Source organism: Microcebus murinus, chromosome 19 (assembly GCF_040939455.1).
Source record: "Microcebus murinus isolate Inina chromosome 19, M.murinus_Inina_mat1.0, whole genome shotgun sequence".
NCBI lineage: Eukaryota > Metazoa > Chordata > Mammalia > Primates > Cheirogaleidae > Microcebus > Microcebus murinus.
Window position 1 is genome coordinate 18,434,944 of NC_134122.1, and position 24,498 is coordinate 18,459,441.

General features: G+C 43.9%; 1 protein-coding gene across 1 annotated transcript; it reads left to right on the forward strand.

The window, feature by feature from the left end:
- Window positions 1-3,907: 3,907 nt before the first annotated feature.
- On the forward strand, window positions 3,908-10,447 carry LOC105879706 (aquaporin-8-like). The gene is made up of 4 exons (XM_012780132.3): window positions 3,908-4,146; window positions 6,903-7,029; window positions 8,613-8,824; window positions 10,258-10,447. The coding sequence occupies exons 1-4, from the start codon at window positions 3,911-3,913 to the stop codon at window positions 10,394-10,396; spliced, it is 714 nt and encodes a 237-aa protein (XP_012635586.2). The 5' UTR covers window positions 3,908-3,910; the 3' UTR covers window positions 10,397-10,447.
- The last annotated feature ends 14,051 nt before the right edge of the window (window positions 10,448-24,498 follow it).

Sequence of the window (24,498 nt, forward strand, 5' to 3'; positions counted from 1 at the left end):
CACCCGCTGGGTAGTTGCACCTCATGGTCTCAAGATGGCTGCCATGGCCCCAGTATCACATTTATGCATAACAGTGTAGCAGTTGTCAACTTCAAGAAAGGAGTGAAGGGCAATGTGCCTTGGTAAAATGTAATATTCCATTCTCCATCTGTTCCTGGTAGTAGTCGGAAGACAGGGTGGGTGTAGATGAAGAGATGTCTTGAACTGTTGCCATTCACACACGGATAAAAATTAGCAGCCTTGGTCATGTCAACTAGACCTGGAATTGGGAAACTGAAAGTTTTCCAGCCAAATAATTTCTTAGGAAAATACTATCTCCTTAGCCCACTGGGTATTGTAATGGTTTTGGGGGAGACCAGTACATTGTGTATGAACATGAGGCCATGCAAAAATTCTCATGCAGTGAAAATATGTTATTTTGCTTGAATAATATTTAGACTTTCTGCAGATCCACTGATTTTGGAGCTCTATGGAATCCAACCTTTCCTCTAGTGAAGGAGGGGCTTATCCAGAGGACTAACATCTAGTTGGACCAGGAGTCAGGGAGGAGATCAGATTTTTGATCTGAGATTTGAATAAGGCATAGAAAGTTGGCCAAGAAAGCAAATGAAGACTCCAAACAGAGGGGTGGCATGGACAGGGAGGGTGAGTGTACCTGGCTCATCTGAGAAAGTGTTTCAGGTTCATATGGCAAGAAAAAAAGTGGGGCTAGGACTTAATGCCTGTGTGGCTTGCAAAGGGAGTTTGATTTTGTCCTGAAACCATGGGAGATGCTGAAAAGTTTTAAGTCAGGGAAGGACCCAACTGCAAGAATGGTCTGGGGAATAACAACTACCATGTGGTAGAAATTGCATGGTATTCATTTCTTTTCCTCGGGGTACATGGCTAGACTACATCTCCCTGATCACTTGCAGTCAGGGAAAGCAATGTGACTGTGTTCTAGCCCATCAAATATAGATGAAACAGATATTTACCATTTTTAGGTCCAATCTATAATAACCTCCTGCAAAACCCTCCATATTGTCTCTTTCTCTATTTGCTGGATGATATTCAAGGACTTAGATGGGGAAGCTCCAAGATGGAAGTGGTCTGGATCCCTGAATCACCCTGAGTCATTATTTGGTGAAGAGCCTGCTATGTACTATTATGTGAGTAAAGAATCAACTTTTATTGTGCTACGTGATTGCAATGTTGGTTTTGTTTTTGTTTGTTTTTCCTTTTTTTTTTTTAAAGCACTTAGCCTACTCTAACACAAACCAAAACAAGAGCTGCTATTTCTTGGGTACTTGCTCTGAATTGGGCACTGTGCTAAGTACATTGCCTCATTTCATACACACAAAATCCCTATGGGGATGGGGACCACCATTACCCACTGTGCCCTGCTGGCTCCCAGTGTGAAAGGAATGGATGGAGGTTGGGTGAGGCAAGGAGACCAGATGAGGAGTTATTGTAGCAATCCACTCCAGCAGGGAGTTCCTGCTGTGAAGTGGGTTAAATAATAGTAATACTTCACACTGTAAGTATGAAATGAGAGGATGTATCTGAGGTGTCCAGTGTGGGAAGGTGTATAATGGAAGGTGTATCTGGAATGTGTATAATGAATGTTAGTTTGATTTTTCTCAAGGGACTAAGCAAACACTGATGAAGGCCTGGGTGAAAACAGGAGAGAATTATGGCAAGAATTCAGCAAAGAATGAGGAAGACAGAGAAGCTGAGGGTTGGATGACTGTCTTGGTTGCTATTTACAGGGCATCTGAAGGAAGGTCTAAGAAACATCTCAAACCACATGTCGTGGGAGGGAGAGAATAGAGCTAAAGATAACTGGAAGAAAGCAGATTTTGAAACTATCTAAGGTGAGAAGATGTTCAACAGAAGTCCTGGATTCCCAAGCTTCATGCTGAGAAAGGCTGTCAACAAACTGTCCCAGCTCTGTCTAGATATATCCATGCCGGTCCTGAAACAGATACTTTTCATCTACACAAACATGGGTGAGTTCTTTGCCATATTTGTGCCTCGTTTTTCTCACCTGAAGATGGGGATAAGAAGTAATGGGACTTATAAGGCTGTTGTGAACATGTGCAGAGTGCTTAGCACAGTGTTGGACGTGTAGTCAGTAATGATAGAAATGGTCCTTAAAATTCCCTTATCTGTAACATTATTTCTGTCTTTAGCTAGACATACAAACACTCGGATCATAGCTATGAGCACAGAGCAGAATCCTCGCTTGTTTGTTTACGGCTACATCTCCAGCCAGCCCTTAGAACAGTGGCTGTCTCACAGTAGCTATTTACACATTTGGAGAATGAAAGAATAAAGAAACCCATCTCTCCCTCACTCCCTCCATAGCTTTCCTTCATCCTTCTGTCCATCCACCCATCCATCCATCCATCCATCCACGCATCCATCCTAGAAAGGCAGTAGAATGTAGTGGCTTAGCCCACAGGCTTTCCTTTTTTTTCAATTGTGGTAAAATACACATACAATTTACCATTTTTAAATTAAAATGCTTATAGGTCAGTTACATTGAGTCTTATTCACATTGTTATGCAACTATCTCTATCACCTATCTCCAGGAATTTTTCATCATCCCAAACAAAAAATCTGTACCAGTTAAACACTAACTTCCCTTTCTCCCTTCTCCCTGGCCCCTGGGAACCACCATTCTGCCTTCTGTGTCTATGAATTTGACTAGTATTGGTGTTTCATATAAGTGGAATCATATACAGTATGTGTCCTTTTGTGACAACCCACAAGTTTTGTGATCATATAAGCCGTATAATCCTGGGAAAGTCAACCTTCCTGAAACTCCACTTTCAATTACAAAATGATTATAATAATAGTACCTACCTCATAGAGTTGCTGTGAGCTTTAAATACAATATAAAAAGTAGTTAGCCCAGTGCCTGGCACATAGCACATGCTCAATAAATATTAGTTATACCTAAGAATATATTCTAAATTAATGGACACTGGTATTGTGCTTATTATGTCTTTCATTGTCTTGAGCACTTTACAAATATTAGCCTACTTAAACCGCACAACGACCCTGTGACATGGCTACTGTCACTACCACCCACGGTTGACAGAGGAGAAAACGAACGTGCAGGGAGGTTGAGGCACGTGCTGGTTCACAGCAGAGCTGGGATTTAAATCCAGGAAGCCGGTTTCCAAAGTGGTACCACCGCACCATGTGGCCTTTTGCTAGTCTGTGCTGCTTCACCCAGTGGGGGATCATCTTCTGCCACTGGGTTCTGGGTCAGGCCATTCTGGGGAGGGCAGGTGTTGGGGCCTCAGGTAGAAGGAGATGCCCGTGGGAATCCGGGGAAAAACAATCGGACATGCCTTTGCTGTTTCTCAACCTGAGAGGTCCAAACGTGGTGGGGCTCTCGGCATGCCCTCTGACACATGCTGGCCTTACGTGAACCATGGGGAGCTGGAGTGCAAGGCCTGGTGCGTCCTGTCCAGGTGACGTAGCCAAGCCGCTGCCTTTCCCCTCATTGGCAGGAAGCTTAGTAATCCTTGACTCCCCACCCCAGCCCTGCCCTGGCGAGATGAAATAAAGTTTCTTCTTCTGGGCTTCAGGGCCACCACCCATGAGGACTTTATTGGCTTCTAAGCACTGTCCGTGACCCTCTGCAGCCCTTTAAAAGAGGCAGAGCCTGTAGTGTGGGACCAGCGGAGACAAGAGTGCCCAGGACAACAGGTACGGGTTTCCCAGCAGCTCAGGCAAGATCCTGGGGCTTGTGCCGACCTGTCCCGATGTCTGTAGAGGTGAGCCCACTGCCGCTTCTTCCTCTGCAGCCTGGCACAGCGAGGGGTGGCTGCGAATGAATTCAAGGTTGGGGGTCAGGGCCTGTCTGGGCTCTCCTGCTAACCATATCCACTGTCCCTTTTCCCTGCGGCAGGTAGCTATGTGTGACTTTGGCAATGTCAAGGTGAAGGAGCCGAGCGTGGGTGACAGGTGGCGTGTGTCCCGGTACAAGCGGCTGGTGCAGCCCTGCCTGGCTGAGCTTCTGGGCTCTGCCCTCTTCATCTTCATCGGCTGCCTGTCTGTCATCGAGAATGGGCTGGACACTGGGCTGCTGCATCCAGCCCTGGCCCATGGGCTGGGCCTGGGCACCATCATTGCCACACTGGGGAACATCAGGTGAGAGTAGCCTCGAGCACTCAGCGTGGGGCTCCCATGGGAAGCTGGGGTGGGGACAAAGCCGTGGTCAGGCCCCGGCACCACTCAGGACTCCAGGGAGCACTGTGGAGCAGCGTGGGGAGGACCTCAGCCTGCCTGGGGTCCTCTCCTCACTCTGCAGCCCGTGAGCACCTGCCTCTGGGCAGGTCCCTCTCCAAACTATAAAATGGGAATAGGAGTGTATTTTCTCAATCAGTTTTTCCCAGCTAACATGTCTATCGTGCTAACCATGTACCAGGCACTATTCTTTATAGAGATTAATCATCCAGTCTTCACAACAGCCTTATGGGGTAGGTCCTGTTATTACCCCCATTTTACAGCTGCAAAAGGCTGTGTAACCTGTCCCAGGTTATAGGGCTAGAAAGTGACAGAGCCAGGAACCAAGTCCAAGCTGTCTGGCTCCAGTGCCCAAGCCCGAGTGCCTCACAGGGTGCATGAAAATGAAATGAAGAGCTCAGCACATGCTAAGCACTCAGCTGGTGCTGGTTGTTGCGTTATTGTTACCACTACAAAGGGTTTAGGGAAAGCAGAGACGTGTAGAGGAACCGACTGGGGGCTTCCCCACTAGGCCAGTCAAGTGGTGACCAGGCGGGCAGGCAGAGGGGACAGGCTCCTCTGGCTCAGCTCTCACCTGGGTGGGGGCTCAATGGGGAGGGTTCCCAGGAAAGGCACCTGGCAGGAGGATCTGGGACAAGGTTGGCCCATATTTAATCTCACTGAGAAAGTAGATCTGAATAGGAAAATTAAGGTACTATTTCTGAGAAAACCAGAATGGAAAGAGAACTTTAACATCTTCTTAAATGTCTAAGGGAGGTTGTGAGTGGAATGAAAAGCACACGATCTTCTGTTCAGATGGATCTGGGGGGAATGCAACCTTTGACACATCTTTGCTGGGTCACCAGGGCAAGCTGCTAAACCTCTGCATCCGGTGGTATACATGTGGGTAATAATAATAGCTGATATTTATTATTACTAACTACAAAAACAGTACTATCTGCTGTGCATGTGTGAATACATCACATCTTTGCAACAGCCTTGTCAGGTGGGGATCATTGGAGCACAGAGAATTAATGAACCTGCCCAAAGTCACACAGCTATGCAATGTCAGAGCTGCAGTTTGAACCCGGGCCAGCTGGCAGGAGAGACCATCTCTCAGGCACTGTAGTATTCTTGACTCTTTGTAATACCAACCTTTTATTCATTCATTGACTTTTTGCACAAATATTTATTCAGCAACTGGTGCATGCCAGGCACTTACTTTGAGGTTGTTGAACAGAGCCAAGGTAAGGTATGCAAAGTACCCAGTAAGTGTTCAGTAAATATTTGCTGAGAGAGTAGTCAATGAATGAACAAAATATTTTGACAGTCTAGGGAATATGTGTGGTCCTCAGGGCATCCAGCCCTCTCCTGCCATGCTCAATAATAGCCTCTCTCAAGGTTGGGCAGGTGGGATGGTGGAGGAGAGGCCAATGGCCTAAGGGGTCCTAACTCTGCAGGAACCCTGAGAAGCTACTCCATCCCCTTGGGAAGCCAAAGCATCCTGTTTACTTTGGCAGAGCCCAGGCTGAGCTATCTGAGGCCAAGTGGACCTGGCGGCCCCTTATCCTGACTTTTGGAGACTGAGCACCGGCTGGTGCTTTCATATCATGCAGGAGGCTCACCTGAGGGACTGGGAAGAGAACTGAGCCAGACAAGCTGGGGATAGCTGGTCAAGATATATCAGGGTATTGGACAAAGTCCTTTTGTCCAGAGCCAAGGTCCTCTGTCCAGTCTCAGCTCAATGCCATGTGCTCATTGGGGGTGGGCAGGCTCACTGTTGGGCTGTTAACATCTGGGGGCACTTTGGCTCTTGTGTGATGTCAGGGGTCATGGGGTCATGGGTTCCCTCTTATTAAAGGGTATCCATTCCCAGGAATCAGAGGGATGCAATAGGCCAACCTCTGAGAACAGTCCCTGCATAAGAGTGGTGCTGGGACATATATACCAATGGGGTGCAGGAGGTTGGGGGCCTCCTGGCTCTGGGGCCGAGGCTAGTTGAATATCTTGATGAACAGAAAGCTCTTTACTCATGAGCAAGGCAGGGGGCAGCCAACTGGAAGCTGCCCTATGACTCTAGGTTCTGACTCATTTAGCTCCCATGCTCATCCCAAACTCCTGATCCCAATCCCTGACCCGATCAGGAACCCCCACCTCACCCCTAGTTCTCAACGCCATTTCCAACCTGAATCCTAACCTTGGAGTTTCACTCCTCACACTCTCAGATCACAAATGGGCATTTCTTGGCTGAGCAGTTATAGCAAGAGCTCTCATTCTGAGCCTCGCTACCTATAAGGGGAGGCCAGGGCTACTAACTCATCAGTCTGAGCTGTAGCCACATCTCTGGAGGCGGGAGGGAGCTCTGGGGGAGTCTAGAAGGAGTTATAGGACAGTCTCCCCACACATTCTTCCTCTGGGGCCATCCTGGGGTCTGGGCTTAGGCTTAGGGGCTGCTACCTCCTTCTCTTAGATCCCCCCTTGTCTGTCACCCCACCATGCAGCACCTCAGGGAAAATGGGAGCTATCTGGTGCCTCTTCCTATCTGGGCTGGACCCTGGACTGACTCTGGCCCTATGAGGCCAGCCTGGGCAGCTGCAGAGGGCACACTGTCTCAAGTGACAGACTCGTGGTTGGTCCTGGACCGTAGCCTCATGACTTCCTTCTGCTCTTGTGGGTTACAGTGGGGGACACTTGAACCCTGCGGTGTCCCTGGCAGCCATGCTGAGTGGAGGCCTCACCCTGATGATGCTCATTCCCTACTGGATCTCCCAGCTGCTTGGGGGGCTGATCGGGGCTGCCCTGGCCAAGGTGGGTGACCCTCGGGGACTGGGAGGGTGGTGTGTGTGTATGGGGGGCAGCGGGCACTGGGGAAAGGCCCAACTCTTGGCTTATTTCTGCTGGTGGAATGGGGAGGACCCTTTCCTACTGAAGTGGGGCATATTATGTGGGCCTCATTCCCTCCAATCCTACCCTGTTCTGTTCCCATCTGGACACATCCCTTCCCTACAGACCAGAAAGCACACTCAGAACTTGGCATTTTTCTTCTTGAGCCCATTTCTGGCTGTGGAGTTGATTAAGATAATTCTAATGTTTTTTCATTCATTTGCTCATTGATTCACTTGTTCATTCATTCTATAAACATCTCACTAAGCACTGAGGATTCAGGATGAATATGATTATTACCCTTGAGAGATTCCAGCATTAATTTCTCTGTGTATTCTCCAGTTTCCTTCCCTTTAAACTGAGTTACCTTTGATGGGAGTGGATATTCAATTCATGGTAGGAATCCTCCTGCCCCATCAGGAAGGCCAGCTCTTCCTCTCAGCCACAGAATTTTTATAGCTCTACATACAAGTCCAGGGATGGACTCCCTCCCTCTTTTCCTCTTCCTCCTTTCTTCTCTCTATTCTTTTCTTCCTTCCTTCTACCCTTAAGTATCAGTTTAACCAGGGACACTTCAAGACCTGGGCCTTGCTTGCTGTGTGTGGTGGATGGGAGAGCCGTCAGCCTGGCCGTGACTGGCTCTGAAGCTGTCAGTCCTGGCCCACTACAGACTTTGGTCCAAAGTCCCATTTTGCTGTATACCTCTGCCCTGGTCTCTCCGTGCCACCATGTGAGACTCGCAGCCTGTTTCCCTGTCTGTAGAAGGCGGCCCGGACCTTCCCACTCTAATTCCCTATGGAAAGTGAATAAGACTCGCCCCTCCAGCCCTGCCACGTGAAACTTGCAAACATGATTCTGACAAGTGCACAGCAGCAGCTGCTGTTCACGGAGCACACCCTCCTTGCTAAGCACTTTCCACATGTTCTTTTATTTCCCAACAACTTCAAGAGAAACCATAGTCGGTTCTTAGAGAGCACTCACTATGTGCCAGGTATGCCAAGAGCCTTACCTGTGACCTAGGAGCTGTCATTATCACCCACATTTTATGCGTGGGGAAACGGCGGCACAGAGACGTGGGTAACTTGCCCGTGTTCAGACAAGCTGGTGAGCAGCAGAGCCCAGGCGCACGTCCAGAACCCAGGAGCCTGCGAGCTCCACTGTCTTCCCTCTCTAGGTGCTGTGACCACTCCAAGGCCCATTTGCTTATGTTCTTTTTCTCAGTGAGGGTCATCTAAGTTACATAAGCTCAAGCCCATAACCCTTAGAACAACCGCTCAGTCATCTCCACTTTTCAGATGAGCAACGCAAGGCTCAGAGAGGTCCCATAGCTCACACAGAGTCACACAGTCAGAAATGGGGGAGTTGGGATGTGAACCCAGACATGTCCACTTCTAAATTGACATAACCCTTCACTGACTCTTAAGGTGGGCGGTGTGTACTGTTAGGCCCCCTTCCTCAGCTCCCAGCTGTCTCTCTGCCCCGTGAAGCTCAGCGGCTTCTCTCCACAGGTGGTGAGTCGTGAGGAGAGGTTCTGGAACACATCTGGGGCAGCCTTTGCGACAGTCCAGGAGGAGGGGCAGGCGGTGAGGGCGTTGGTGGCGGAAGTCATCCTGACAATGCTGGCCCTGATCGTGTGCACAGGCACCACCAAAGAAAGGACCACACGCCCTGTGGCCCCAATCTACATCGGCCTCACTGTCACTGTGGCCATCCTGGCAGGGTGAGTGTCCCTCAGCAGTGGGACAACCATGCCCAGATCTGTGCTGTCCTGGCTCTAGAGGAGGTCAGGCCTGAAGGTCACAGACTCAGTTGCTGCAGACGGGGGCAGTGGGCTGGCAACATGGCAGACAACGGGGGGGGGGGGTGTTGGGGACTCTGGTGTCTGAGGCCTTCAGTTAGTTCAGCCCTAGTCAATCGTCAGGGTATGAGAAGGTGGGTCTCAGGTGACCCAGCTAATTTCATTCAAGGAATATCAGAAATCTGGATTTTTATGTGAAGTTTTCCATTTTGGGTTGTGTAAATAAAACATTCTTACAGGCTATGTTCATTTGGTGGGGGTGGGGTGGGGGGGTGGGGACGACCGACCCAGATTTTAGCCTCAGGATTAAAAAGAGTAGCCACAGCCATTCTCTCATTTATTTTGAATATCTCAGTAGCCTTAGGGAGGGATTAAGGAGACAAGGTTGGGTCAGGGACTATTTTGCCCATTTTACACATGAGGAACCTGAGGCTCAGAGAGGATAGAAGGGACTTATTTAAGGTCAATGGCCAGTGGCAAATTAAGTGACAGATCTGGGGCAAGAGGATGAGGGAGCCCCATCCTAATGGCCAACAGCTTCCTTTCTTTTGACAAAGAACCTAGTCTAGCCCTTCTCCTGGGTCAGCTGTCATGTTTGGGATTGTGTGTAAAGCAGTGGTCGTGCTTTGCTGTCCCCTAGTGGCCTGTGGGTCATGTACAAGCCTTTTGACTGGTTGCTGGACACAGGGTGGGATGTGGTCTGCAGGACCCCAGCTTGAGTGAATGGTGTGAGGATCCAGACCCAGAACTAGAGAGGTGCACCTGGGATCTGGGGAACAGTCCCCCCGCGGGAGATTCAAGGCCCCAAGCTTGTGGTACAAACAAGGGCCTAGCTGGGTGGGCTAGATTATAGTTCATATTATTGTACATTAATTATATGTGAGGTATGGGCTCTATATGCATTTTCTCATTCACTCCTGACAATAACCTATGGGACAGGCACTTTCACCTCAGTTGAAACACAGGAGGTTAAGTGAAGTTCCCATAACTAAAACTAGCTGGGCTGGGATTTGACTCTAGGTCAGCTGGACTGCAAAGTGGGTGACAACTGCTTGACTTTGCTTTATAGACTTTGGAGAGGAATGAGATCCAGCCTCTCTTCCTGCCATCACCAAGCAGGCATTCTTTGCTGGTCATTTTTCTCTTAGGATGTGTGGGGAGTCCCAGACTCTATACATAGACAGAAGCCAGGCTTTTTGCTTCCCAGTGTTAAGGATCCACCCCAGAGTCAATGATATGGGAGTTTTGAAAGGGTTTCTGGGGTCTGTGGGCCCTAGGTCTAGTTGGGGACATGAATTTGAGGGCAGGTGGGGCCTGGCTGGGATCCCGGTGACCAGTGTGCTGGCTATTTGCAGGGGTAATGTGTCTGGAGCCTGCATGAACCCTGCCCGTGCCTTTGGACCTGCTGTCATGGCCAACTACTGGGGCTTCCACTGGATCTACTGGCTGGGACCACTCCTAGCTGCCCTGCTGGTGGGACTGTTCATTAGGTAGGAGTGTGACTCAGTCGCCGGCCCGGCTGGTGGGCACCTGGTGACTGCTCCAGAGCATCCAGGAATGGAGGGCAGGCTCTCACTTCAGTTTAGAGAAGGAAAGGGGAAGCCTCTTCAGAGGAAAAGAACATGGCTCTATCTAGGTTGAAGTTATAGAATCCCATCTCACAACAGCATAAGTCATAAAGGGGAATTCATGATCTCACATAATCCCAAAGTTCACAGGTAGCAGTGGCTTTGGGCGGTGCTCAAACAACATCTTCAGGATTTGGTCTTTCTTATAGGCTTTACTTCTCTCTGTGTGGGCTTCCTGCTTACATGGGCTCTCCAACAAAGAAGAAAGTGTTCACCAGCCTCTCTAGGCTTGTGTCCTGGCAGCTTAATAACTCCAGGGGAAACAAAACAACAGCTCTAGCAAAATCCCTAAGTCAGGCATTCACTGGTTTGGACCAGCCCAGCTTGGGTCACATGCCCACCTCTGAAATCCATCCCTGCAGCTGTGGGGCTCAGGCGCTCTTGTTGGCTGTGCCTGGAGCATGAGGTAAACCCTGGAGTGGGATGAGGCCAGCCATACCCAGACAACTGAGAGGACAGAGAGTAGGGGAGATGTGGTGCCCACAGGGGTGTGGTACAACTCCAGGGGGCCCCTCCATTAGGAACACAATATAAATGGTGTCCCCAGGAGCATGCATGTAAAAAATGCAATGTGGATAGTGCTCCTCAGGGCTATCCCATGAATAATAGGGATATGGATTCCAGTTAGGAAACACTATAGATTCCCCTCCATCCTGTATGACGTAGGCTCATACAGGCTCAGGCTCCTCAGGCTCTCTTCTTACACTCTGTTCATTCTGCTCCAGGTAGTGTGGGGATCTCTGTCTGGACTTAGCACATACAAGTTGGGCTTGCTTTGCACCATCTGGGGAGGACAGGCACTGGGCCGGGCTGGTCTAGATGGCCTGCACTACTGCCCACCTGGGGGTCCTCAGGACCCAGCCCGTGGCTCTGTGAAATGCATCGCTGATCATTCTCTGCCAGCTGCTTTCTCTGGCAGCAGTGAGCATCTTCAGGAAATGGGCTGCAAACCAAACAGGAAATAGTGTCTCCCTGTCCCCAAGGGCATCTGGCTCTGAAGGCTGAGAAGGCTCGGGAAATCACCTCTCTGGATAATTCTGGGGTGGAGACATACGATGGAGGGCTGGGTCTCTCCTCCAGGGCTCAGAGACCTCACTGGCCATCTCTTTCACAGGTTCTTCATTGGTACAGGAAATCCCACCACAGCCTGAAGGGACAGTGAAGCCAGGCTGGTGGGATCGCTGCTGCCTCAGGTGCTCTCAGCTGAGCCATCCTATACTTAGGACAGGACAGCTTCTGCATTTCCTGCCAGGACAGAGGCCCAGAGGAGAAAATTGCTTGCTTCCACTGACTCAGGCTCGGCTTCTGAGACACACAGACTGCTGCTCAGTCCTGAGGACGCTCTAGGTTCCTGGAGTTCCTTTGTGGTCATCAGAGACTCAGTCTGGGAGCATGTTGCCAGCACTGCCCAGAGAGAGGTGGAAACAGCACAGCAGAAGAGTTTTCTCCAGAGGAAGCTCTGGTGTTGGGAGAGGAGGCCGTTTCTGTGCATCAGCTCATTTCCTGCACCCCGTCGGTCTCCTCCTCTTGTTCCTTGGTTCCCCTGTTACAGAAGGGCCTTGTGGGGCCTGACTACTTACCCTGTTTCCTGAGCTGACAATCTCACTTTATAATAAATAGTCCAGTGTTTCCTTCCACATATCCATGAGCTTGTTTTTTATTTGAAAAATGAGTACTTCTGGGAGGAATCAAAAGTCTGAGGTTGTGCCTTGGCTGTCCAGGGTGGCTAAGCCTAGGGCCCAGGGCCACGGTAGATACTTAGGGTGCAGGCCAGCCCAGAACCTGTGTCCACTTGGCCCTGTCCATTTTGGAGCTCAGTCTAGAGCTCAGAGTCCATTCTAGAGTCCAATGTGAACTCTAGTCAGAGTCAATTCCAGATCATAGCCCTCAAGACCCTGCTGAAAGCCCATTGCAGACTTCATGGTCTCGGTGAGTGCCCAGTGTTGTCCGGGACACACATTAGTCCATTCACTGTACTCCAGCTGTCAGTGAGAGTGGGGGTGGGACAGACAGGCAAGAATTTCCTAGGGATGTAGAATCCTGAGCAACTGGCATAGTATAGGCCTGAAGATACAGTGGCCTTTGGATGGGATATATGCGTATAATGAGTACAAAATGATAAAAAGACACCTTCTAAGTAATATGTGTATCTTCTCTGGAAGAATCTATGTGTCATTTATAAAAGATGATCATTATAACACCATAAAGAAGTATCAGGGAAAACCCATTCTTAATAACAAAGAGAATACTCACTCACTTCAATAAGATGAGCAAAATGCTCACCTGAGTAAAAGTGAAGAAAATCACCAATAAAATAAGAGACTGCCTGTTGAAAAAATGGATACACCATGTATCCAAACATCTAAAACATTCCTGCACAAAATGAGAATAATGAGCAAGAATGACAACAATATCCCTAAAGAACAGAAAAAGGGAGGAAATCATGTGACAAAATCAGAAACAAGGAAATTAGAACACTCACAAAGAGTAAAAAAATATTAAAGGTTACTATTTCACTTGGTGAAATAATGAAATACACTTTGGACAAATCTAGTAATGACAGCAGGGGGTGGAGCAAGTTGGCATAATAGAAACCTCCAGAGATTGTCACTTTGTAGGAACAACTAATTCAACAACTATCCATGTAAGCAAGCACCTTCAGAAGAAGCAAAATCAGGTGAGTGGTTATACTACCTGGTTTTAACATTATATTAATATTTTAATGTCAACGAAAGAGGCAAGGAGGAGGGTAGAAAAGACAGTTTTGCATTGCCTATGCCAACCCTCCCCCATCTCCAGGCAGGGTAGAGAGAGAGAAGTGATTGAAAGTCAAGGCCGCCCTGGCACAGGGGAACACAGCACAGGGCAGAATTCTGCAGGTGCCCAGGAGGGAGCATTTAGAACAGCCTGGCCAGAGAAAAATCTGCACCTTGAAACCTGAGTTTAAGCTAACCCCACCACCTACTGACAAAAAGCATCCTGGGCCTGTACTAAATTCATAAGGCAATTGGGCCACATAGGCTACAGTCCTTGGGCAAATCTTGAGGCTGTGCTCAGAGCCAGGAGACTTGGGGTACACGTGACCCAGTGAGACACCAGTGGTGGTGGCCAAGCCAGCACCTGTGTCAACCCTCCCCCAACTACAAGGAAAGTCTTCCTCCACTGATGGAAAGGAAATGGAAAAGTTCAGTGGACTTTGTTTTGGAACCTGGATACCAGCTCAGCCACAGTAAAACACAGTACCAGGCAGATTCCTGAAGCCCTGAGTCCAGGCCTTAGTTCCTGGAAGGCATTTCAGGACCCACCCTGGGCCAGATGGAAACATGCTGCCATGAATAAAAGGGCCCAGTCATGGCAGGATTCACAACCTGCTCACCAAAGAGTCTTTGGGCTTTGAATAAACATCAGAGGCAGCCAGGTAACAGTCACTGTGGGCTTTGGATGAGACTAGGCTAGCTTCAGGTGTGACCTGGTGCTGGTGGCCACAAAGCAGTGCCCACATTATTCCTCCCCTAACTCCAACAGCCTAGCACAGAGAGTAAGGGAAGAGAGGGAGACCCTGCCTGGTAATCCAGGGAATTCTCTTGCATCTTACCCAAGTCCATCAAGGCAGGACCACCAGGAATCTGTAAGAGTCACAGCATTACTGGGCCTGTGGCATCTCCAGTACTGCAGCGACCAAAGACATAGATCACAACACTAAATTCCCTTTGAATATCAGGAAAGCCCTCTCAAGAAGGATAGGTTCGAACAAGCCCAGACTGTGAAGATTAAAATAAATACCTAATTCTTCAATGACCAGACATTGACGAACATCCACACTGGATATACATTCTTCTCACCAGCTCATGGAACATTCTCTAAAATTGATCACATTATAGCCACAAAACAGATCTCAACAAATTAAAAAAAAATTATAGCATGTGTCTTCTAAGATCACAGTGGAATAAAATTAGAAATCAATTCCAACAGAAACACTCATCACTACACAAAGTCATGGAAATTAAATAATCTATTGCTGAATAATTGTTATGTCAAGGCAGAGATGCAGATGGAAATCAAAAGATTCTTGGAACTAAATGATAATGGGGACACAAGTTATCAAAACCTGTGCGATACAGCAGAAGCTGTCCTACGAGGAAAACTCACAGCCTTAAATGCTCACATCCAAAAGACAGAAAGATCACAAATTAACAAACTAATGAATCATCTCAAGTAACTGGAGAAGAAAGAGGAAACTAATCCTAAACCCAGCAAAAGAAGAGAAATAACCAAGATTAGAGCAGAATTAAATGAAATTGAGAACAGAAGAACTATACAGACGTTTAATGAAACAAAATGTTGGTTCTTTGAAAACATAAACAAACTTGACAGGCTTTTTGCTAGATTGACCGGAAAGGAAAGGACAGAAAGGAAAGGACTTTAATAAGCTCAATGAGAAATGAAAAAGGAAAAGTCACAACTGGTATTATGGAAATACAAAACACCATCTTTGAATACTATAAAAATCTCTATGCCTAAAAACTTGGAAATGTGGAGGAAATTGACAAATGCTTAGAAACACACAACCCCGCTAGGTTCAATCAGGAAGAGATAGAATTTCTGAACAAACCAATATCAAACACTGAAATTGAAGTAGTAATAAAAAAATCTTCCAATAAAAAAATAAGCCACGGGCCAGATGGGTTCACACCTGAATTTTACCAGACCTATAAAGAAGAACTGGTACCTATACTTCAGAAATTATTCTACAACGTTGAGAATGATGGAATCCTCCCCAACTCATTCTATAAAGCCAATATCACCCTGATATCAAAGCCAGGAAAGGACACAACAAAAAAAGAAAACTACAAACTACTGACCTAACAATCATTCAGCAATAGATTATTTACAAAAAAAGAAAACTCGTACCCCTTATGAATATAGATGCAAAAATTCTCAATAAAATCTTAGCAAACTGAATTCAACTTCACATCAAAAAAATAATTCAGCATGACCAGGTGGGCTTCATCCAGAGATGCAAGGATGGTACAACATATGAAATCTTTAAATGTAATTCACCATATAAATAAAAACAAAAACAAAGACCATGTGATCCTTTCAATACATGCATAAAAGGCATTTGACAAAATTCAGCACCCTTTTATGATAAGAACTCTTAACAATATTTTTCTGGATAGAGCTTGAGCCCATCCTCTGAAGTGAGGTATCACAAGAACAGAAGGATAGGCTCCACATATACGCACCATAAAATTGGCACTAACTGATCAACACTATGGTGCTCACATGGTAGTAATATTCTCCAGGGATTAGGGGGTTGGGGGATAAATTCACAACTAATGGACACAGCAAGCATTTAGAGGGGAAGGGTATGCCTCTAATCCCTGTTTTGGTGAGGCAAAGTCATAAAACGTAACCAAAAGATTGGTACCCTCATAATATCCTGAAAAGAAATAAAAACTCTTAACAAAATAGGCATATACAACAAACACATAGCCAACATGATATGAAATGAGGAAAAGCTGAAAGCATTCTTACTTATAATTGGAACCAGAAAAGGTTGCCCACTATCTCCACTTCTAATAGACGTAGTGCTAGAAGTTCTTGCCAGAGAAATCAGACAAGAGAAAGAAATCAGTGTATCCAAATGGGGGCAGAAGAAGTCAAACTATCGCTCTTTGCACGTGATATGAAATTATATCTACAACACCCCAAAGATTTAACCAAGAGACTCCTGGAATTGATAAATGAATTCAGCAAAGTTTCAGGATACAAAATTAACACAAACAAATCAGTATCTTTCATATACGCCAATAACAGAATCTGAGAATCAAATGAAAAATGCAATACCTTTCACAATAGCATCAAAGAAAATAAAATATTTAGGAATATATTTAACCAAGGAGGTGAGAGACCTATATAGGGAGAAATGTGAAACACAGAAAACAAATTGCAAAGGATGTAAACAGATAGAAAATCATACCATGCTCATGGATCAGCAGAATCAATATTGTTAAAAGGTCCATACTACCCAAAGTGATCTACACATTCAAGGCAGTACCTACTAAAACACCAACATCATTTTTCACAGATCTAGAAAAAATAATGCTATGCTTCATATGGAACCAGAGAAGACCCCATGTAGCCAAAACAATCTTAAGCTAAAAGAACAAATTGGGAGGCATCAATCTTACTTCAAGCTTACTACGAGGCTATAGTAACCAAAACTGCATGGCACTGGCACAAGAACAGAGACATTGACCAATAGAACAGGACTGAGAATCTAGATATAAAACCATCTTCATATTGTCATCTGATCTTTTACAAAGCAGATAAAAATATACACTGGGAAAAGAATCCCTATTCAATAAATGGTGTTGGGAAAATTGAATAGCCACATGTGGAAGACTGAAACAGGATCTGTGCCTCTTACCTCTCACAAAAATCAACTCATGATGGATAACAGACCTAAATTTAAGGCATGAAAACACAAGAATTTTTGAAGAAAACATTGGAAAAACTCTTATAGACATTGGCCTTGGCAAAGAATTTATGAAGACCCGAAAAACAATCACAGCAACAACAAAAATAAATAAATGGGACCTGATCAAATTAAAAAGCTTCTGCACAGCAATGAAACTATCACTAAAGCACACAGACCACCTACAAATGGGAGAAAATATTTGCATGCTATACATCCGATAAAGGGCTGACAACTAGAATGTATACAGAACTCAGGAAAATTAACAAGAAAAAATAAAACAACCCCATTAAAAAGTGGGCAAAAGATATGAACAGAAACTTTTCAAAAGAAAACAGAATAATGGCCAATAAACTTAGGAAAAAATGCTCAACATCTTTAATCATCAAGGAAATGCAAATCAAAAGCACAATGAGGTATCATTTAACTCCAGTGACAATGGCTTTTATAAAAAAGTCCCCAAACAATACATGTTGGCATGGATGCAGAGAGATAGGACCACTCAATACACAGTTGGTGGGACTGCAAATTAGTACAACCTCTACGGAAAGTAATGTGGAGATACCTCAAAGAACTAAAAATAGAACTATCATTTGCTAGTTCTATTGCCCAATTCCCACTAGATGCCCAATCCCACTTCTGGGTATCTACTCAAAGGAAAAACAGTCATTCTATAATAAAGACATCTGCACTCAAATGTTTTTGGCAGAACAATTCACAATTGCAAAGATGTAGAAACGACCCAAGTGCCCATCAATTCATGAGTGGATTAATAAAATGCGGTATATGTATACCACAGAGTTCTACTCAGCCATAACAAACAATGGTGATTTACCACCGCTTGTATTATTCTGGATGGAGCTAGAGCCCATTCTTTGAAGTGAAGTATCACAAGAATGAAGACCAAGCACTTGGAAAAACAAGCACCACATATGCTCACATCAAATTTGTACTAACTAATCAACACTTATTGTTGTATATAGTTACTGTATATAGTTATTGTTACATATAGTAGTAACATTCATTAGGTGTCAGGCAGGTGAGGGTGGCTAGGAGGGGATGGCTATATTCACACCTAATTGATGTGGTGCACATTATCTGGGGGATGGAGGACATGCTTGTAGCTCTGATGCAGGTGGGACAAGGGAAATATATGTAACCAAAAGGCTTGTATCCCCATAATATTCTGAAATTAAAATACAAACAACAAAACAAAGAAAATTGCTCGATTTGCTTTTTGTCTAACATCATTTCCATAGTCTAAAATAAACATAAAATAAATAGCAATAAGTCATTAGCAAAAATAAACAAACATGAAGTTTCTCAGTGATAGGTAAATTAAAAAAATAAAGAAAAATAAATAAAGTGAGAAATGCACATTAAAATTATGCATAACCTAATCACATTTACTTAAGAATTGATTCCAATATCAAAGGGCAAATTTCAACAATGTTAAAACTGAAATTACTTTTGTACCAACCTAATACCAATAATTGTACATAGTATGGGTTAAAACTTTCATGTTTTAAATGCAGTTTTGTTTCACATGTGCTTTGAGGGTTTAAGTGCAATGTAGTAAGTATTTTCTCTGTAGGTGGCAGTTCTAGGACACTGATCTAAAAGAGTCATCTACTGACATCTACTGGTAAAATTCAGATCTACAGTTAAAACAAGAATGATGGACTGGTAACCCATAGATGAGAACATTCATCCCACAGTTTTAAGGATTGGGAGGGGCCTTAGAAATCATCTAGCCAACCCCAATGCCCAGTGCAAAAATAATTTCAATAATAACAGACCACTGCCTGACTACTCTTCCAAGGAAGACACTCACTTCTCTGCTATGCAACTGTGTTGAAGGCTGATAAAACATTGGTGCACTTACTACTGCCCTCTTGGATAACAAAGAGAGTTTCTATTCCTCTAAAGTCTGGATTATCCAACACTATTCAATACTATTGATTTTTTTTCAACCAACATTTGAATGTCTGCTAAGTGCTAGGCACTGGGGATATAGCGGTGAACAAGAGGAGGAAGGATTGAGACAAAGATAAAAGATGATGAGGAATGAAGGATATGACTAATACAGAGGATGAAGGTGAAAAGGGGAAGCCGTTTTCACAGAGGGGATGGCCATGCTGAGCCCTGGAGAATAGGAAATAGTCAGCTCCAAAAGGCGTTCCAGGTAGGTGGAACAGCAGAGAGAAATGCCCTGGGTAGGCACAGACATGAGCCCTCCAGTAGCACAAAGGAGGCCTGAGGGCTGGAGATCAGTGAAAACCAGGAGAACCTGGAGGGGGGAGTGGAGAGAGACGCAGCACCAGGCACTGAGCGTGTACAAGGTCCATGTTCAGTGTTCTATAGGAGGACAAATAGGTGGTGAGATGCCATGGGACATGACACAAATATATCCAATCACTAATTCCCTCCAGTTCCAACTTCCTAATGCTTCTAATGTTTGTCTTCTTCCATTCCTCAAAGCCAGATGACTACAAGAGGTTTCCATGCCCCCAAGGAAAAAGGATCTGTTTGGCCTATCAGTGGCCAAGATAAAAAGACTGATACACTGATGGGAAGAGCAAGGAAGAGGGCACTGTTGGGCACTACTGAGGGGAGTTCTGAAGGGAGATGAGCATCAAGTTTCAGGATTTAAGGCCATCAGTTACAGATTAATTTAACAAATTATAGTGCATTCATACAATGAAATACTAACTAGTCATTTAAAATATAAACTAGAAGAATCAGACATAGCAAAAACATATGCAGCATACACAGCCACATATTTATGTGCCTTTATTATACAGAAAGTTATCGGGGGCACTAAAACATTAAAAATAATATCTCTCAGATTTCTGGCATTTAATTTTTTATTTACCAATATTTTCTAATTTTTCTACACTAACCCTATGACATATTTCATCAATGATAAGATGGCACCAATTTTAAGATATACTAGCAAGAAAGAAAAAACACTACCAATTAAATTAACTTTTTCTTATCTCCTACAATTTTTATTTTGCAGTTATTGAAAAAGTTCCTTTGAACTTATTTAAAAAGATCATAGCTCTGTCTGGCACATGCACAAAAGGAAAAGACATAACAAGAGTCCACTGCCACAAAATATTTTTTGAAAAATTAGCCAGGCATGGCAGTGCATGCCTATAGTCCTAGCTACCCAGGGAGGCTTAGGTGGGAGGATCGCTTGAGCCCAGGAATTCAAGGCTGCAGTGAGCTATGATATTAATAGTACCAATGCACCCCAGCCTGAGCAAGAGAGACACTGTCACTAAAAATAATTTTATTATAAAAATAAAAAATAATTTTTAAGAAAGGAAAAGATGAGTGAAATAAGTTGGCTAAGTCTTCATGTTCAGGATGTTTGTGAGTTTCTGAAACACAATATTGACTGTTGTGCCATCAGGGGTATCTGTTATGTGTCATTTATCAAGACAGATCCACCACGCTCTCTGATATTTTCTTTCTAGTTGCTGACACTCATGCTGTAAGTTTTAATACTGGTTCTTTCTTTTTTTAATTTCAGAATAAGGGACACAAACCTTTTGGTTACATATACAAGGGCTCTTTTGGGCCCTTGCCCCACCTGCATCAGAGCTACAAGCATGTTCATTCCCCCAGATAATCTGCACTGCACCTATTAGGTGTGAATATAGCCATCCCCTCCTAGCCACCCTCACCTGCCTGACACCCAATGAATGTTACTACTATATGTACACATAAGTGTTGATCAGTTAGTACAAATTTGATGTGAGTATATGTGGTGCTTGTTTTTCCATTCTTATGATACTTCACTTCAAAGAATGGGCTCTAGCTCCATACAATCGGTGGTAAATCACCATTGTTTGTTGTGGCTGAGTAGAACTCCATGGTATACATATACTGCATTTTATTAATCCACTCATGAATCGATGGGCACTTGGGTTGTTTCCACATCTTTGCAATTGTGACTTGTGCTGCTATAAACATTTGAGTGCAGATGTCTTTATTATAGAATGACTGTTTTTCCTTTGGGTAGATGCCCAGAAGTGGGACTGGTGGATCAAATGGTAGTTCTACCTTTTAGCTCTTTGAGGTATCTCCATATTACCTTCCATAGAGGTTGTACTAATTTGCAGTCCCACCAATAGTGTATTGAGTGGTCCTATCTCTCTGTATCCATGCCAACATGTATTATTTGGGGACTTTTTATAAAAGCCATTGTCACTGGAGTTAAATGATATCTCATTGTGCTTTTGATTTGCATTTCCCTGATGATTAGAGATGTTGATCATTTTTTCCTAAGTTTGTTGGCCATTATTCTGTTTTCTTTTGAAAAGTTTCTGTTCATGTCCTTTGCCCACTTTTTAATGGGGTTAATTTCTACTCGCTACTGCTTTCTGTACATTGATTTTGTAACCTGAGACTTTGCTGAATTTATTATCAATTGCAGTAGTCTCATAGCAGAATCTTTGGGGTGTTCTAAATATTAGACCATATCATCAGCAAAGAGTTATAATTTGACCCCTTCTGCCCCCATTTGGATGCCCTTGATTTCTTTCTCTTGTCTGATTGCTCTGGCAAGGACTTCCAGCATTGTGCTCACTAGAAGGGGTAATAAAGGGCAACCTTGTCTGGTTCCAGTTCTAAGAGGGAATGCTTTCAATTTTTCCCTATTCAGTATGATGTTGGCTGTGGATTTGTCATATATGGCTTTTATTGTTTTAAGGTAAGTCCCGTCTATGTGTATTTTATTAAGCATTTTCATAAATAGATGCTGAATTTTGTCAAACTCTTTTTCTGTGTCTATTGAGAGATACGGTCTTTGTTTTTACTTCCATTTATGTGGTGAATGACATTTATAGATTTGTGTGTGTTGAACTATCCCTGCATCTCTGGGATGAAGCCCACTTGGTCATTTTGAATTATTTTTTTGATAAGCACCTGAATTTGGTTTGCTAGGATTTTATTGAGAATTTTTGCATCTATATTCATAAGAAATATTGGTCTGCAGTTTTCTTTTATCTTTTTTTTTTTTTTTGAGTCCTTTCCTGGTTTTGGTATCAGGGTGATGTTGACTTCATAAAACGTGTTGGGGAGGATTCCTTCCTTCTCAATGTGGTGGAATAATTTCTTCAGGATAGGAACCAGTTCTTCTTTTTAGGACTGGTAAAATTTAGGTGTGAAACCATCTTGTCTAGGACTTTTTTTTATTTTAGGAAAGCTTTGTATTGTTGTTTCAATTTTGGTACTTGATATCATACTATTCGTGAATTCTATTTCTTCCTGATTGAGCCTAAGGATGCTGTGTGCTTCTAAGAATTTGTCCATGCCCTCCACATTTTCAAGTTTATGTGCATAGAGATTTTTATAGTATTCAGAGATGATATTTTGTATTTCCGTGGTATCAGTTGTCATTTCTCCTTTTTCATTCCTAATTGATCTTATTAGAGTCCTTTCCTTTCTCCTTCTGGTTAATCTAGCAAGAGAACTGGCAATTTTGTTTATTTTTTCAAAGAACCATCTCTTTGTTTTATTAATCTTCTATATAGTTTTTGTTATTCATTTATTATTCAATTTCATTTAGTTGTGCTCTGATCTTGGTTATTTCTTTCTCTTTGCTGAGGATCCCACCAGCAGTCTGAGATGCAGAGAGGGGAATTTTAACCACTCCACTTACCATTCTCACTGGTTTCTAACCTTCTCAGGGCTTAATTCCTGCCAATGCCTTTCTCCTTCCAGTTCTGCTCCACAACCTCTTCCCGTGGAGTCTCCCGTAGGTTCAGGCACCCTTCCTTCTGACCCTCATGTGATCTATGTTTGTCTGTTTTTTTTTCTCTTTCATCTAAAATTTCTCCTTCTTGCAGAGACACTCTGGATGGAGATGTTTCTCATCTGCCATTTTGCCTCTCCCCCTCCCTGGTTCTTTCTTGATCTCATCAGAAGGCATCAATAGATGGTTTTTGAACAGTAAGCAGAATTTGTGTTCCTTCAAATGATCCTTAAATGGTATTTGAACTAAAGCATTCAGGGCTGTGGTCACAGCTGCCAAGCCATGCCACCCAGAATACAACCACATCTGCATACACAACTCTAACATGACTGAGAGTGACTGTAGAACTCAGAGAATAAATCACATCTAATGTCAAAGAAGTTAAATGGAAATACATGTGTGTCATGGAATCAATCAAATATACTGCTTCTTTCACAAGAAAAAAGTTTGAATATCATAAACAAACATGACAGACAAGTATTACTCCAGGCAAAATATTTGTAATAATCACAAAGTACTAGTATCCTTACAATATAAGGGATTCTTATAAATTAATAACAACTCTAAACTCTAAGAAGGAAAATAAAAGGACAAATACACTAATTTGGGGACAAGTCACAAAAGAAAAAAACACAACTGATCAATAAACACACAAAAAGTTCAGCCTTATCAATAATCTAAAAAAATGCAAAATGAAAACAAAAAGAGAGCAATATTCATCCTATCAAATTGGCAACAAAATTGATTAATTGAACTTAACTTTGGAGAGGGATGAAGAAGAAAGCACTTGAACTACTAGGACCATAAACTGGCACAATCATGCTGCAAGGCACTGTGGCAACAAGTATAAAAAGCCTGATACACATGTATACACAATGACTGAACAATCCCACTGCTATGACTATTCTAAGGAAATCATTAAGACTGGGCACAAACATTTCTCTACAAAACACTGAACATGGAGTTATAGTATCAGGTGAACGAAGTAGGCTACAAAATTATATGCAAAGGATGTCCCCATCTTATTAGAAGATACACACACATAAGCACAAGACTGCCCAGAGTAGACACCAATGTTAATAGCAGTGGATCTATGCACCATCCATGACACTGTGCATCAAGGTCTGCTTGTCAATTTCCACTACAATTCTTTGCTTACAAAACCCAGAGAACATCTCTTCTACTTGTCTATCCTGATCTCATATGGAAAGCTCAGATTCAAAGAATCAAAAATCTCAGATTTGGAAACACTTCAAAGATTTTCTCAGGCTTCTTTCAACCCACTACTACTTTCAATTTCTGCGACATTCACATACTACATGTTCCTGTCTTTGAATCACTCACTCTTGTAATACTAAGGTCTGATGTGCTACCTAATATTTTCTTCTAACACAATATAGTAATAAATACCTAACTATTAAAATGTGAAACATCTGTCTCTGTGTTGTTTAGCATCATCTCACATTCCTTCCCATAATCTGGCCCAACCACCTATTATTCCAGACATTACTGATTGTGTACACATGAGTGTCAATTGCAACAATGAGTCTTTCATCTAAAGTGTGAAATCTCCTCCAACAGGATCACCTGAGGCTTCAGGGAATGGGAAGGGGCCCTCCCTGCTCTCCCAGCCTGTCAGAATCAAGCCTAATACCTCATCTATTTATTTAATTCACTTCTTTAATCCACACTCATGAGGGGCTGAATATGTGCCAGGCAT